Source organism: Ochotona curzoniae, unplaced genomic scaffold, assembly GCF_017591425.1.
Source record: "Ochotona curzoniae isolate NIBS_2020 unplaced genomic scaffold, NIBS_Ocur_1.0 patch49, whole genome shotgun sequence".
NCBI lineage: Eukaryota > Metazoa > Chordata > Mammalia > Lagomorpha > Ochotonidae > Ochotona > Ochotona curzoniae.
Genome location: NW_024467027.1, coordinates 374,462 through 390,637, shown reverse-complemented (window position 1 = coordinate 390,637; position 16,176 = coordinate 374,462). Strand labels below are relative to the sequence as shown.

Here is a 16,176-nt window from a genome sequence, read left to right as displayed (position 1 = left end):
TGTGGCCTGGGAAAGCAGTTGAGGACGGCCCAAGACCTTGGGACCCTGCATCCACTTGGGAGACCCGGAAGAGGCTCCTTGGCTCCTGGTTTCAGATCAGCTCAGCTCCAGCCATTGCAGCCACTTGGGGAGTGAATCAACAGATGGAAGATCTTCCTGTCTCCTCTCTGTATATCTAATTTTCTAATAAAAATTACTTTTTTAAAAGCTAGGGATACATGTTACAACATTTATAGAATTCAACAAGGCTCTCTACCCAGATGAAATATTTTTTCTTTTACTTGACATAAAAACCATGTATTGCAACCTGTCTTATATTATGGCTGATTCAGCCGCATTTTCAGCTTATCCAACAAACAGCTCATTGCCAGTGCTTCTATTTTTAATGTTTCTCAAAACATAATTCACTTGCTACAGATAGTTTCACATTTTAGGCAGCCAAAGTCCCTGTGTATTAATAGGCTATATAGATAATAATGGCATTTTTAAATGTCTAGATTTTTTAATTCTAGACTTAACTTGTTAGATTTAACTTCACTTGTTAGATTTTATGGTATTCATTTGGGTAGCCACACACAACCAAACATTGGATATTTTCTTTTAAAAATGTATTCATTTATCTGAAAGACAGACAAAGAAAGATCTTCCATTCATTGGCCCACATAGCCATAGTGTCTTAGACCAAGCTACATCCAGGAGCCAGAAACTCCATCTGGGCCTCCCACATGGGCGGCAGGGGCCCAGGTCCCAGTGCCTTCCAGATTAGCAGGGAACTTGATAGCAAGCAGAGCAACTGAGACTTGAACCAACACTAGACAGCAGCGTAACCTGTTTCTCCACACAGCAAGCCCCAGAATGTTCCAGGCAATAATAGAAAACCAGTTTGTTCTCTCAGACAGACCTTGTATGTATAGTCTTGACTACCAGCTTTTTCTTTAAAACAGAGACATGGTGAGAGTTATAAAAGGTGCTGCATCTGTTAATCTGATCTTATAAAGGTTACTTCATCTCTTCCAATTTTCTCATCATATTTTAAAGGGGAAAGTAAAGGTTTCCATTCTTATTTAATTATTTATTGGCATACTAATTATCTTAGCATTATTTTGAGAAGTCTTATAGTTGAAGTAGAAGTAGTAAAACTATTCAGGATTCTGTGTTAAAATGAAATAACTAGATGATTCCCAGTGAGGACATGCTCCCAGTTTTTATGGATTTAAACTCTAGATGTGCATTAAAACAGAAGCAGAGTTAAAGATGGTTTTATTCAATGGCAGTATTATGTGATTTCAGAGGCCAACAGATTACGATAAAAACTACGAGGCGGAAAAATGGGAAATAAATTTTGAGGTAAGTTACAATGCAAGTATTTGGGAAACTGGATGCTTCATCAGTATAAAGGATCTGATGCTGAAAGAGAAAGTAAGAGTTTTATTTATTAAGTTAAAATGCCATAGAAAGTGTACAACTCAGTAGTTTTATTTTATGTTCAATATTGTTTACATAGTTAAGAGGGATACACGCCCATATGTGTCTGATTAGGGTGGGTTAGGTCGATTTATAGAGAAAGGTGGATTGAGCCAATGTTTTCATTTTTTTTCCTCCTATACCCACAAGGGGGCAGGGGAAGGGGCCACTCCTTGCTGTCAGACTGTATCAGGTCAGCCATCAAAGGACCGTCCCTATCTGTGGTCCCCTCCTTAGAGACCATACAGGGGGAAGAGTGCTGAGGGCGGTACTTGCACGGTTTTCATAGCTCTGAGACATCTTGTCAGTTTTGTTGCTCCGGGGTTGAGAAAATCTTTCCAAGCTCTCTTGGCTGACCAGGTCTGCTTTAACACATCCGCAGGCCCACGAACATGTTGTGAAGCACAGTGTTCCAACTTGTTCTGTTTGCCAACCTCTGACAAGCCACTTGACGTCCTCTGCTGGCCTAGATGAGCTGGCTGTCTGGGCGTGCCGTCCACAGCTCAGGCATCAGCAACTGAGGAGGCCCAGCCCTGGTCCATGCACTCCCAGGTCATAACACACATATTGTGATTTTCCCTGTGGCTAGGAGGATTGGAGTCCAGCCATCTACTTGAGGAATCTTATAAGAAACCTCTCCTGGGGTGACGTCAGACTTGACTCGGGTGTGCGCCAGCCAGTGCAGAGTGAGGTTTGGTCTGTCTCCTGCACCAGGCAGTGCACCTACCAATAGATGCAGTTACCTGGCCAGCCCCCTGCGCTGGCACTCACCAGTGGGAGCTACACCTTAGCGGGGTCTACTTCCAGCCCCAATTTGGCATGTGCAGGCACAAGTCAATAGTTTATGGTATTATTTAGTGACTTTTGCAACCATTACCCCTTACATAATTCCAGAATATTTTACCACCTTAAAACAGAAACCTCATGGCAGAAACACTCATCTCCCATTCTTCCCTTTCCCAGCTCTATGACCAGCTAATCTCTGCCTCCTAATTGGCCTATTCTATACGGTTCCTGTAAGTGGAATCATACATACTTTATTCCTTTTTATTGCTGAATTAAACTTCATGTTATACATGATACATTTTGTTTATGCACGTAGGGATGGATGGACATTTGAGTATTATGCACATTTTGTAAGTCTTTAAGAAACAGTGAGACTATTTTCAAAAGTGGTTTTTCACAGTCAGGCTGGGAGTTGCTTCCTCAGCATCCTTGCTGGTGTTTGATATCTGACGTTTTTTCCTAACCATCCTGTGACAAATGTGAAGTGGCTCTGATATGCACTTCCCTACTGATTAATAATGTTGAGCATCCTTTCACATACTTATTGGCTGTTTCTGTATTTTCTTTGGCAAAAATATTTATTCAAATCCACTGCATATTTTAGAGGGGTTATTTATCCCGGGTGTGTGTGTGTGGTTTTGGTTTGGTTTGAAGAGCTGTTGATATATCTTGGATCCATGACCCTTACCAGACCCATGATTTGCAAATACGTCCTCCCATTCTGTGTCAGTGTAATTTCTTGACAATATCCTTTTAAGCACCAGAGTTGAAAATTTAATGATTAAAGTCCAGTTTATCTGGTTTTTTTTTATTATGTCACTTGTGGGGTGTTGTGTGTGTGTGTGTGTGCAGTAAGAGTTTTAAAAATCAGATTTTATAGTCAGTGCAATTTCATTTTTTTAAGGTTTATTTTTATTGGAAAGGCAGATACACAGGAGAGACAGAGAGAAACATCTTCTGTCCAGGGCCCGGTGCGACAACGTAATGGTTAAGGTCCTTGCCTTGAATGCGCCGGGATCCCATATGGGCGCCGGTTCTACTCCTGGCAGCCCCACTTCCCATCCAGCTCCCTGCTTGTGGCCTGGGAAAGCAGTCGAGGATGGCCCAAAGCCTTGAGACCCTGCACCTGTGTGGGAGACCCGAAAGAGGCTTCTGGCTCCTGGCTTCGGATCGGCGCAGCACCAGCCATTGCGGCCACTTGGGGAGTGAATCATCGGACAGAAAATCTTCCTCTCTGTCTCTCCTCCTCTCTGTTTATCTGACTTTGCAATAAAAATAAATAAATCTTTTTTTTACAAAAAAGGCCTAAAGATGTTTAGTCATCACAGTCTGTTCATATTTATTCAAAATTGTATTGTATTTAGTATCTGACAGCTTCATTTCTGTTCATTGAAAGTAAATTGACACTATAGTAGATCTTCTATACTATATTGTTTTATAGTTGTCATTTTCAGATCTGAATTTTTTTTTTGTCTTGTTCTAGGAATTGCTTCTGTCTGAAACAGAGACCCCCATTGTGCCACCTTACGTGTCTTCGTCTCTGCCTCCCCCAGGAGAACTCTTTGCTGTTCAAGTGAAACATGTGGTCTCGCCAAATGAAGTATGCAGGAACTCAAAATGCAACCACAGGCTGGGTCTCACACACAGCTCCATCTCCCTGACTTTAAATAATTGAAAATTGGTAACCTCTGATTTGCCCACCCTGTACTGGTACCCTCTTCAGACATGTAGAAGCTATGCCATTTGATAGGGTGAACATTTCTCAGCCATCTGTGTGTTCCTGGTGTAGCATCACATGCGTAGATTTTTGTGGAACTTTCCGATGTAGGATATCCTTTACATCTCGGTCCGTGAGTTCTGGTGCTCTTGGCCGTGCTCTGTGCATTTCTAGACCGCCGCTCGCTTCCTGGCAACCTGTGCCACAGTTCTGTGTAGGGTTATTTGTCTGCCTTCTCCCCCAAGTTGCTCCGTGGACACGCGGATTATTTTCTCGTATTCAGTGACATACCCCTAGAACCTACAATAGTGTCTGACCTAGAGTGCTCAGTGAGTGAGTGACTGTTGACTGAATGAGAGGAATGTACTAAAGAAAATGCAGTTAACGTCTCCTTGGCTAACAAGAAAGAAACGGAGAAGTGATGAGTAACACTGACAACGTCTTCAGCTTTCTCCACAGAAGACCATTCTCTGAAGGATGCTTTTATCATGCAGGAAAGAATTTCCTGTAGCTGTTACATGTTTTATAATTTCTCAATAGCTTGTGTGTTATTTATTGCTGTATAGCAGTTACCACAAGCTTTACAGCTGAGAACAGTACGAGGCTCAGGAATCCAAGAGCTAGTTCAGATTCTGGCACGGGATCTCCCGTGGGGCAGTGGTTAGGACTTTGAGGGGTCAAGGGATGCAGAGTTCACTTCCAGAACCAGCCATGAATGTGACAGTTCTGCACCTGGCCCAGGGCTCCTGCAGGCTAGACTTCCTGAGCATTCAGTCCCTGACAGACATCACACCCAGAAACCCAGGCTCTCTTACTGCCTGGGCTGCATATCTCACACCTTCACCTCAGAAATGTTCCCTGTCCAGGAGGGAATTCCTGGAGTGGGGCAGAGAGGTGGGCGCCGTGGTGGGAGGCCCTCTCCATGTCGGTGAATACTAGAAATGACAGTTTGAAAGTTGCTTCCTTCTCTTCCTCCCGCTTAGGTCTACATTTGCCTTGACTCTGTAGAGAGCTGTAATCAGTTTAACCATCACAATGACACGGATGACAGCGGAGTCAGCTGGGACTCGGAGCCTGAGAGCCTTGAAGAAGCGCTGCGGAGGTCCAACAAGAATGTAGACACGTTTCCCCCTCTGACTGACTTTAGAACAGGTCGGCTTGTTTTCATGTTTTGTTTGTTTGCTGAGGGTGTGACAGATGGGCTGCTGGCGATCAAGTTCGGTGCGTGAGCTCCATCCCCAGGGCACCCCGGGGCTCATCTCTCCCACTTTCCAGACCATGAAGGTGAACTAAGACAAGCGAATCCTTTGTGTCCATTTTTACCTTCCAAAGATCAGGCTGTGTTGAAAAAATGCATGGAGAAGACTTTCTTTTACAGAAAAAAATCAATTTCTTTTTTTGAAGATCATTTTTATTTTAAAGGCAGATTTTAAGAAGAGGGAGGAGAGACAAAGTAAAGATTTTTCATCTGCTGGTTCACTCCCCAGATGGCTGCAGTTGTTGGAGCTGAGCCAGTGCTAAGCCAGGTTTCCCACATGGGTGCAGGGTCCTAAGGACTTGGGCATCCTCTGCTGCCTTCCCAGGCCACAAGCAGGGAGCTGCATCAGAAGAGGCCAGGACACGAACTGGTGTCCATATGGGATGCTCGTCCTTATAGGCGGAGCATATTCAACTATCGTACCAGCCCCACGAGGACTTTCTAATTGTGTAATTTTATTGCTAGCTCAATAAAATGAGGCTTTTGTCACCTACACTGATCACTTTAGTGTCGCTGTCCTGCAGCGATGGACTTGCTGCACAGAGCAATAACCCGCATGGACTACTGACTCATGATCAAAACGAAACTTAATAGGGACAACAGACTTTATACACTGAGGGTCGTATAAGATTAGGGTTCAGGTATTTAGCTCATCAACAAACCCATCAACTATTTCTATGCTTTTGTTTGGAAGTCCCTTTGTCTTGTATATTCCACCAAGGGTTCTCACACACATGCTGTCCACTCACCTGTTATACAAATGATATCCCATCAGGTATACAAAAGGTAGCCATTCGGTTGTTCATCCAATCAGTCACACAAAAGGCACCCATTCAGTTGTTTATCATACAAATATTGTCCAATCAACTGTAATCCTGTGCTCGCTGACCTTCTAGGGTCACAATGTCCTCCTACACTTTGGGAAACTGTTTCCTAGGTCTTTCAGGATAGGCCAGATTCCCAATCTTTCTTTCCAATCTATTTTTCACACCATTATTAAGTAGGTGTGATTGTTCTGTGAGGAAAGTGGACCTAGTTTGTGGCATTGGGGGGTCCTTGAATGCTCAGAGTGAACTCTGCATTTTTATCAGTGATAGAAGAATGCATTTGTTCTTCCCACTTGGCACGTATCAGAAGGCGTTTTCATGGGATAAGGAACACATGAGTTTAACGTCATAGCTGACTTTACTCAGTGATATTTTACTTGACTGTGACCTACTGTGGGCTGGTAAGTTACACTTGTGGTTCCTTCTGCCTGGAAATAGCCTCCCCCAGATAAGACCTCCACTTAGCTGTTGTCCTCAGGTCTGCCCTGATCTTGCTGGAAGTGTCTGCGCTATTCTCTGCTCCCCACCATTCCTCTTGCAATAGTATTGTGAGTGTGTGGCCGTTGGAGTCAGGAGCAGTTAGATGGGCACCTGGCACAGTGTAGTGCTGAATATGTATGTAAATAATGAATAGACTGATGACAGTCCCTTGGTGTGCTCAGATTTGTAGTCTGGAAGGGAGAATTCCTGCCTGTTTTGCTGTGGATACAAATTCATTCTGTGTGCTCTGGAATCCGGGCGGGTATGACAAAGTGAAGGTGTATGCCATCTTGATTTTTCCAGATTTACTCAGCCAGTGTTCATTACCACTTTAGTTTGAGCATTGCTTGTACCAGGTGCCACACTGGGGATACAAAGTACGTTTCTTTTTTTTTTTTCATTTTTTAATTATTGCTATCATTTTATGAAACAGTTCCATATTCCCTTATCCCTCCCCAATTCCCTCCCCCCCACCTAGTTCCTTTATGTCATTACTAACATACAGTCCTTCATACTCAGTCATATGTCCATCATTGCGGGCATGGACAATGGCAGAGAGTCCAGAATCCTGTTGTCAAGATATAGTAAACTGTTTCATTGTAAGTCCATCTTGTCTGCAAACAGAAATGCATACCACACTTCATCCTCACATTTGGATGTTAGTCTGTATTTCACAGCTACAGTACATCCCATCAAATGAAAAGTCATGATACAAAATCAACAATAGAAACAAAAAAATAAATTCACAATGCCATGAAGTTAAATGACATGTTACTAGATATGACAGTCTCCATTACACAGCTACTATACATTCCCTTAAATGAAAAGCCATGAAACAAAATCAACATCCGGGAGAAAAAAGAAATTAACAACACCAAGAAGTTAAACAACATGCTATTAAATGACTAACGTGTAGCTGAAGAAATGAAAATCAAGAACCTTCTTGCAGAAAATGATGCCACTGTATGATCTACGAGTCATTGAATGATTTAATCAGAAGAAAGTGTTTTGAGATGAAACAAACAGAAAACAACAACACCCATGTGATATAGTTTCCGCTGATTTTTGTTGGTGAAACGTGTCTTTTCTAGAAAACAAATGGATGAGTTTTTGTTTTTTAATCCAGTCTACTAACCTATGATATTTGAGCTTAAGCCATTTACATTCAGGGTTAAATATACGTGGATGGTGCTTTGGTCCTGTCATTTTAGGAATGGGTTGTTCATTGCTTTAGTCTTCTGTTGTCATTTTACTGGGATGTTCCTCCCTTTGCCTTTGGTTTTGTTGGGTGCTATTCCTCTTCTCTGTCAAGAGAACATCTTGAAGTATCATTTGTAGGGCAGGTTTAGAAGAGGCAAATTCTTTTAATTTTTCTTTACTCTGGAAGAATTTTATTTCATTTTCAAAGACAAAAGAAAGCTTTGCTGGGTATGTTATCCTAGGTGACAATTTTTTCTTTTAGAATCTGGAACATGTTACTGCATTCTCTTCTGGCCTGTAGAGTTTCCTGTGAGAGATCTCCTGTGAGCTTAATTGGCATTCCTTTATATGTCAATTGATGTTTTTCACGTGCACATTTCACGATCTTTTCCTTATGTTCAATTGAAAAGAGCTTGATGATCATGTGTCTTGGTGAGGAATGCTTTTGATCAACCCTGTTGGGAATTTTGTGTCCCTCCTGGATCTTGTTTCCCAATTCTTTCTCTAGATTAGGGAAATTTTCCTTTATTGTTTCATTAAATATTTGTAAAACCAGTTTTTCTTTCTGCTCCCTCCGAGACTCCCATAACTCTTATATTAGGCCTCTTAATAGTGTCTTTCAATTCCTGGATACTTTTTTTGGCCTGATCCAGCTCTGCTTCCAGCTTTTTGTTTGCGTCTCCCTGATGACAGAAATATCTTCCAATTCTAAGGTTCTTTCTTCTGCTTGCTTCTTTCTATTTTGGAAACTCTCCACTGTACTTTAAATTGCTCTACTGTGTTCTTAATTTCTGATATGCCAGCCTTGATTTGCTTTACTGCTTCCTTAAATTCTTTGAACTCTTGTATGTGCTTCTCATTGTTGATCAGAAGCTTTAAAATGAGTTTTCTGAATTCTGTATCCCCCATTTTCTTGATGTCTTCCTCAGTGAACTCTGAGGTTGGCATAGGGTTTTGCTCCTTTGCAGGGGAGTTTTCGGTAATATTCATTGTGCCTTTGTCTCTTCTTTTGCTCTTGATCATTGTGCTTCTGGTTAGCAGAGTCTTCTCCTTGGAGCAGGTTTCTAAGCTGTGTCACCCACAGGTCTACAATGCGATTTTACTTATTGCAGTTGGTACACAACTCTTTGCTTTGCAGCCACTTGTGCCACTCCTTCCAGTGAGTTCCAGGTCTGGGTTCTTATGTCAGATTTCCACCGTGGTCTCCACAGCCCCAGCTCTTGGCTCACCACTCTCCACCTCCTGTGATATAGTGCTGAGGCTGTACCATTGTCTGTACAACCTTTCTCCCACTTCCGGTTGGAGCAGGTCCCAGGATTAGGGAGACACCAGGTGTCCTATCTAGTTAGGTTGTTGGTGGCGCTGATCTTGTTGGAACCTGTTGGATGTTAGGTCTGGGTGCCACACGGACCAATTTGAACAGTATGATGCCACAGTCAGTATTATTTTCCTGTGGGACTTCAGCGAGTTCTCGCTGAGCTCAGCACATGCGCAGTTCACTGTTGTCCCTGCATTCCCAAAGTTATTGCCACAGTGTACAAAATGGTGCCTGATGTACCACTACTAGAGTTCTTGATTTGCTGGCCGTCAGATCTGAGGGCTACTCAGACCTGTCTTGGGTGGAACCTGTAGAATGCCACATTGCTGCAGTTCACTGAGTCAGAAATGAGTTCACTCCCAGTTCAGAGCATGCTCAGTCCCTTTCCCTTTGCCCTTTCCTCCTAACGCAAAATGGCGTCCAATTCAGCTCTAGGGGACTGACTGGGCTATGAAATCCACTCTGTTCTTGCACTGCCCATCTGAGATTTGCTGCTCTGTCTCTGCTCCTGGTCAAATCAAACAGACCAGCAGGACGGACAGTTCTTTGTCTGGGTTCACCTCCCAAGCTCCCAGTGAAAGTCCCTTCCCACCTGGTTGCTGGTGGAGTTCCAGCTGCTGGTGGAGTTCAGATCACCATTAGCTGAATGCCACTGGAGTATCAGTCACTGCAACACCACACTGTTGTGTCCGCTGCTTTCCTGTGTCTGTCAGTCTCCAGGTACCCCTCTGCTGTTGTTCTGTCCTTTCCTGTTTCCTGAAATATGTCCTCTCTGCTTCATCCTGATTAAATGTTTCTCCATCCGTTTAAACCCTATTCTGCCATCTTGATTCTCCTACAAAGTACATTTCTTTACTGAGGAACAAATTACCAAAAAAAGACAGTAAATCAAGTATAGCATGGAAATCACCAGCCCTATTAAGGGCTGTGTAAGACCGCTGACCAGTTAGTCCCCAGGGCTTCTGCAAGGTCATGCTGGAACTGAGTTTGGAAAGAAGAGTAGATGTTGGCACCAAAGTCTCATGGGCTTCAACTCGAGTCCCCGCTGCTCCACTGCGGATCCAGCTCTCTGCTTCTCCCACTGCGGACCCACCTCCCTGCTTCTCCCACTCGAGTCCCTGCTGCTCCACTGCGGATCCAGCTCTCTGCTTCTCCCACTCGAGTCCCCGCTGCTCCACGGTGGACTCAGCTCCCTGCTTCTCCCACTCGAGTCCCCGCTGCTCCACCACGAACCCAGCTCTCTGCTTATGGCCAGGAAAGCAGAGAGGATGGCCCAAGTCCTTGAGCCCCTGCCAACATGTAGGGGACATGATCAGCTCGGCTCCAGCTATTGCAGCTGTTGGGTGATTGGACTAGCAGATGGGAAACCTTTCTTTGTCTCTTATCTCTGTAAAAATCTGCCTTTCAAATAAGAAAAGCAAAACTCTTTTTATGGACCCTGCACGATAGCATAGCGGCTAAAGTCCTTGCCTTGAACGATCCCATATGGGTACCAGTTCTATTCCCAGCAGCCCTGCTTCCCATCCAGCTCCCTGCTTGTGGCCTGGGAAAGCAGTCGGGGATGGTCCAAAGCGTTAGGACCCTGCACCTGCATGAGAGACCCAGAGGAAGCTCATGTCTCCTGGCTTCAAATTGGCTCAGCTCCTGTTGTGGCCGCTTGGGGAATGAATCATCAGACGGAAGATCTTCATTTCTGTCTCTCCTCCTCTGCATATCTGCCTTTCCAATAAAAATAAATAAAGCTTTAAAAAATAAACTTTTTTTAAAGGAGTATACAAATTAATCATAGGGGGAACTCAGGAAAACCTTGTAGATGGAGGGCCAGACAGCTAAAGCAGAGGCATGAGGGTTTTCAGTTATTCTATTCAGGTAACTGATTTGAGGGTGTGTGATGGAGATTGTTGAGAGTTGATGATGAAGCCGCAGTGCTCAATACTGGATGTTGCAGGTGGTTCAGATGTCATTCAAGAACTTTAAACCACAGAGCAGTGTAATTGAACTTTCAAAATGTAATTCTGGTGGTCGTTGCAGAGCAGATTGGGGGAGCACAGAGTTGAAGGGAGGGAGAGCAGACTGTATTGATTGTCCCTTGCCAAAAAAAAAAAAAAAAAAAGTGATGTCCCCAAATGAGGTTTGTACCAGATTTAAGCCATGGGCAGTGAGAGACTAGGAGCTTTAACTCATAGGAATTAGTAAAGAAAAATGTAGGAAATATAACAGAAAAATAGGAGAAGCCAGTTTCCTGATGTTTATTTCAGGATAGTGGACATAAGGTTGTTATGACTCCTTCTTTGTATTTGTAATTAAAAATATCTTTAAGAAAATGGCAGTGTGAACACAATTGTTTTTGTGTCTTTGCAGAAATGCCTTGCCTTGCAAAATACGATGATGGCTTGTGGTATAGAGCAAAAATTGTTTCCATTAAAGAATTTGATCCTTTAACTATCCTGGTACAATTTGTTGATTATGGATCAACGGAAAAACTGACAGTAAACAGGTTAAACTTTTGATTTAGCTGAGTCATTAGTTTTGTTTTTCAGATGTTTTCTTTTGTCGGTTTGTTGGTTGGCTTTTTGTGGTTCTTAACTGGGAAGATTTATTTCATCCTTTTAAAAATGCTGCTTATGTGTTAGGAATTTTTAACATGTAGGAGTTTGTGGTGTATTTAAAATACACATACAGTTAACCATTTTAGCGGTTTTAAAATATGTACGCAAATGGCAGCAAATGCATTTGCATACCTTCCTTATTCCCCGTGGCAGCAGTGCTGTCCCCTCGCATTGTCCCCCAGCCCTAGTAATAATCTGTAATCTAGTGTCTGTTCCCTAGGACTTGACTCTCACATAGCATTTGCTTTTGTGACTGGCATATTTCACTTAGCGTGACGTTTGCAAGGTTCATCCCTGTTATAGTATGTTCCCTTCTTAAGGCAGAATGTCTGAACAAGAGTCTGTTGTGTATATGTACCACATTTGGTTTGTCCATTCGTCCATGAGAGGACTTGGACTTCCTTTTGACTAGTGTCAGTGGTCTGCCTATGAACTGGACTGTACTTTCTGCTCCCAGTTATTTTAGGTAAATGCCCAGAAATTGAATTGTTAGATTATACACTAATTGTTGTTCGTTTCTTGAGGACCTACCATACTCTTCTGTAGCATTATACCATTTTACTCTTCTGATTTCTGCCAGTAGTGCCAAGGATTCCAATTTCTCCATGCTTCTCAAGAAAACATTAATGTTTATGTTTGGGGGAGCTTTTTGGATTGTTTTAATAGTAGTCATTCAAATGAGTACATGGTGATAGTTTACCGTGGTTTTTGTTTTATTTCTCCAATAAGTATCTCATGTATCTGTGGCATTTATCTCTCTTATGGAGAACTGCCTAGTTTTAGATGTTTTTTCTCCTATTTCATGGTAATCACTGTTGATTGTCTCTCTCAATACATTTCACTTTAATTTGGGTGAAGTCCACTTTATCTGATTTTTATTTTGCCTGAGTTTTCTATCATAGACCAAAAAAAATCACTATGGAATTCTGTCATGAAGCTTTCTCCAAATGTTTTAGGAGTGTTTAAGCAGTAAGGGAATTTTAATTGAAACATTCTGAACACTAAACATTTCTTTTGTGACAGACTGCGTCAAATTCCACTCCATCTTATGCAGTATCCAGCCCGAGCCATAAAGGTTCTCCTGGCTGGGTTCAAACCTCCCTTGAAGGATTCAGGAAAGACAAGAATACCATACTGTCCCAAGTGGAGCATGGAAGCCCTGTGGGCGATGATAGACTGCCTTCAGGGGAAACAGCTCTACGCTTCCTCCATGGTAAGCAGGTGGACGTTAGCCAGAATGCCATTACCCCTGTTAGCTTTGTAAAGTGTTTACTCTATGCCATTCTAAATGCAAAAATACAGTAGGATTAACTTCAAGACTTATAAAATGGTGTAGTTTGTAATGATGCATCACTGATGTAATGAGTAAGAGAAAGGATCAAGATATGAGCATCCTATCATCAAACACCTTATAAGCTAATAGAGAACGCACACACATGACTGGGGAACCAACACAAGTAGAGTGAAGTCAGTACGTGGCCCAGGTGGCTTGGGAGGGAGCGATGACAGCATCAGGCGAGGGTGATCACCTGAGTGAGCAAGCCAGCCAGCTGCGTCAACAAGAGGGAAAGCTTGATGTACATTGGTACTAAGTTTTAATTAATAGAATTGAACTTGAATGTATCAGAAGGTCAGATGGGACGGTCCAGATGGTGTTTGATGCAGCTTTCTCCCCTGAGGTTCAGTGTGTCCCACAGCAGCAGCCCACGGGTGGACTTGGCCTGGACGCTATCTTCTGTCCAAGCATCATGCTTTGGTTTTGGTTTTATATTCTATTTTTATTTATTTAAAATGTAAAGTCAGAGATCATCCAGCTGATGGTTCATTCCACAAAGCAGAGTACGGGCCAAGCTGATGTCAGAAGCGTGACAGTCCACGTCTCCTGTACTCAAGTACTCGAACCATTATCACCACCTTCCAGGATGCATGTTACCGGGAACTGCTGTTACAAAGCAGGACTCGAACCTAGGCATTGAGGTGTTAGGAGGTGTACATCCAGTGTCTTCAAGCACTGCGTCAGACACCAGCCCCCATGCATCATGTTTTAACAATGGAAATGTTATACAAAAAAACTGTAGCTGACTGATGGAACCATGACTCCTTGTGAAGGACTATACCATTGTAGCAGCATGGGAAAATCAGTCGAGGGGTTGGATTGGGGGTGGGAAGAAAGTCCCAGTCTCTACAAAATTGTACCATAAAATTCAAAATTTCAGAAACGGTTGTTGATTTAACAGACTTCTTATTGAATATCATAAAATCAGCGATTCCTGGATCCCCTGGGCAGTTGGCTGGAGGGATGGAGAAAGGGCTGTTCTCTTCCAGTCACCCTGTTACTCAATGCCCATGCTTGGCCCAGCCTGCTTCCCTCCTTTGCCATACCTGCCTAGACTTGTGATCCGGGCTCTGGGTCTCCTATGTCGGTGCAGAGGCCCGAGGACTTGGACTCTGTTCCATTGCTTTCCCTGGCACACCTGTGGGGAACTGGATTAAAAGCAGAGCAGCCAGGACTCAAGTTCGTGCTCCTGAGGGATGCCAGTGTCACTTGCAGAGGCTTAACCAACACTGACCTCTGAAAAATGTTTTTGAAATCCATATACTCTGCTGTGTGTAGTGGTAAGATTAGCTCATGTAGGAATTCTCCAGAAACCAGAGAAAATATAGACAGGCACAGGACAAGCAAGGATTCCTTTATAGCTACTTTTCACCTCTACGAATAACAAAACTTGTTTGGGGGCCTGGTGCAATAAACTAGCAGCTGAAGTCCTCGCCTTGAATGCACCAGGATCCCATATGGGCACCGGTTCTAATCCCAGCAGCCCTGCTTCCCATCCAGCTCCCTGCTTGTGGCCTGGGAAAGCAGTGGAGAACAGCCCAAAGCCCTGAGACCCTACACCCATGTGGGAGACCCAGAGGCAACTCCAGGCTCCTGGCTTTGGATCAGCGCAGCTCCGGCTATTGCGGATGCTTGGGGAGTGAACCATTGGACAGAAGAGCTTCCTCTATGTCACTCCTCTCCTCTGTATATCTAACTTTACAATAAAAAAGTAAATAAATATTAATGAAAAAGCTTGGTTGGTTTATGCATGAAAAGCATACTGCCTCCTATGTGGAATGTGGTGACGCTGTGGAAGTCCTGTGGGATTTCAGTTATTACAGGGAAGAAGGAAACAACTGCAGACATGTTCTGGAAGTAGTGTAAATTACAGATAAGCACAGGGAGCAACTTCCCCGCTGTGGGAGTGGCCAGACAGAGGAAGGGGGGGAAGGCAGCAGTGACTGGATTTTCTTGACAATTCTGTCTTAATTTTAGGCTCAGACACCAGAACAAATAGTGACTTTATACGACGACGAGCAGTATCCAGTTCACATGTCGTTAGTAGAGATGGGGCTCGCAGACAAAGATGACTAATGTAAGTACGGCCCTCCCTCCCTCCCAAGAGCTGTGAAACGGCCCGGCAGGGCACCCCTGGGTCCCTTGGATTCCTCAGAGGGCTCACCACAGGCCTCGCTCACCTGTTGAGCCTTAAGTATCCAATGGGGCATCTCAGAAATGTTTGGGGTGCTGTAATGACGGCCACAGCACCACACAGGTGTGGCACTGGAATCAATGAGCACACGGAACGTGATGTGCAGCCAGCACCGGGGCCAGCGGCTGACCCTCTCCCGCCCAGGCAGGCTCTGATTGCACAGCGGCTGACCCTGTCCCGCCCCAGGCAGGCTCTGATTGCACATTTTGTCTTGCAGGCGTGTGTGCAGAGCACCTCCAGCACCCAGAAGGATATTTCTGTTACATTTGGACTATTTTCTTGAATTGTTCTGCAGTTGGCCATCTTCCACACTCCTGTCCCATTCTTTGTTCGGCTGTTACAGGTTGTATGAGAAACGCAGGAAAAAAATAAATACTTGCTTTCAAACATTGTCCTGTTTTACAATCTGTCCTGTTTTATAATCTCAAAGTGAAATATTTTAGGCACATAAGAACTTTGAGCTAAGAAATGAAATGTTGCCAACCTAGATGAAGGCCCCGAAGCCCCCGCTCCTTGAGGAATCCATCCATAAACGCGATCCCTGCTTTATATTTTTGCATTTTATTGGAAAGGCAGATTGATAAGGGAGAAGGGCAGGATCTTGCATTTGCTGGTCTCTCCCCAGCAGGGCTAGGGCCGGCCAAGCCAGGACCTCTGTGAGGTGCTGCTTCCCAGGGGCAGCTGGAGAGCGCCAGAGTGGAAGCGGAGCAGCCAGGACTCTAGGGCTCTTTGTTTTCAGAAAAAAATGACCAATTCTCCCTCAGTCCAGGTCCCTCTGTCATGAGCTGCTGTGGCAGCACCTTTATTGGGCAGAATACAGTAAGTGGGGGGCACTGTCGCACAACAAGCAAAGTCAGGACTTGGGGCGCCTACCTTCATCATCTCCTCCCCCAGCCTCCTGCTCACGCGTACTGCGGGAGGGAAGATGGAGGCTCAAGCGCTCCTGTTGCCCAAGAGGGAGGCTTGGAGTTCTTGGCTTCAGGCTTT

General features: G+C 44.0%; 1 protein-coding gene across 1 annotated transcript in view; it reads left to right on the top strand.

Annotated features, from left to right (window-relative positions):
- Window positions 1-15,579, top strand: part of LOC121168061 (RING finger protein 17-like) — a 105,309-nt gene extending 89,730 nt beyond the window's left edge. Inside the window, exons 30-36 of the mRNA XM_040997829.1 lie at window positions 1,291-1,347; window positions 3,734-3,850; window positions 4,951-5,119; window positions 11,412-11,547; window positions 12,683-12,872; window positions 14,973-15,072; window positions 15,407-15,579. Coding sequence (XP_040853763.1) covers window positions 1,291-1,347; window positions 3,734-3,850; window positions 4,951-5,119; window positions 11,412-11,547; window positions 12,683-12,872; window positions 14,973-15,071 — 768 coding nt within the window. The 3' untranslated portion in view covers window position 15,072; window positions 15,407-15,579. The remainder of the gene's footprint in view (window positions 1-1,290; window positions 1,348-3,733; window positions 3,851-4,950; window positions 5,120-11,411; window positions 11,548-12,682; window positions 12,873-14,972; window positions 15,073-15,406) is intronic.
- Window positions 15,580-16,176: the final 597 nt, after the last annotated feature.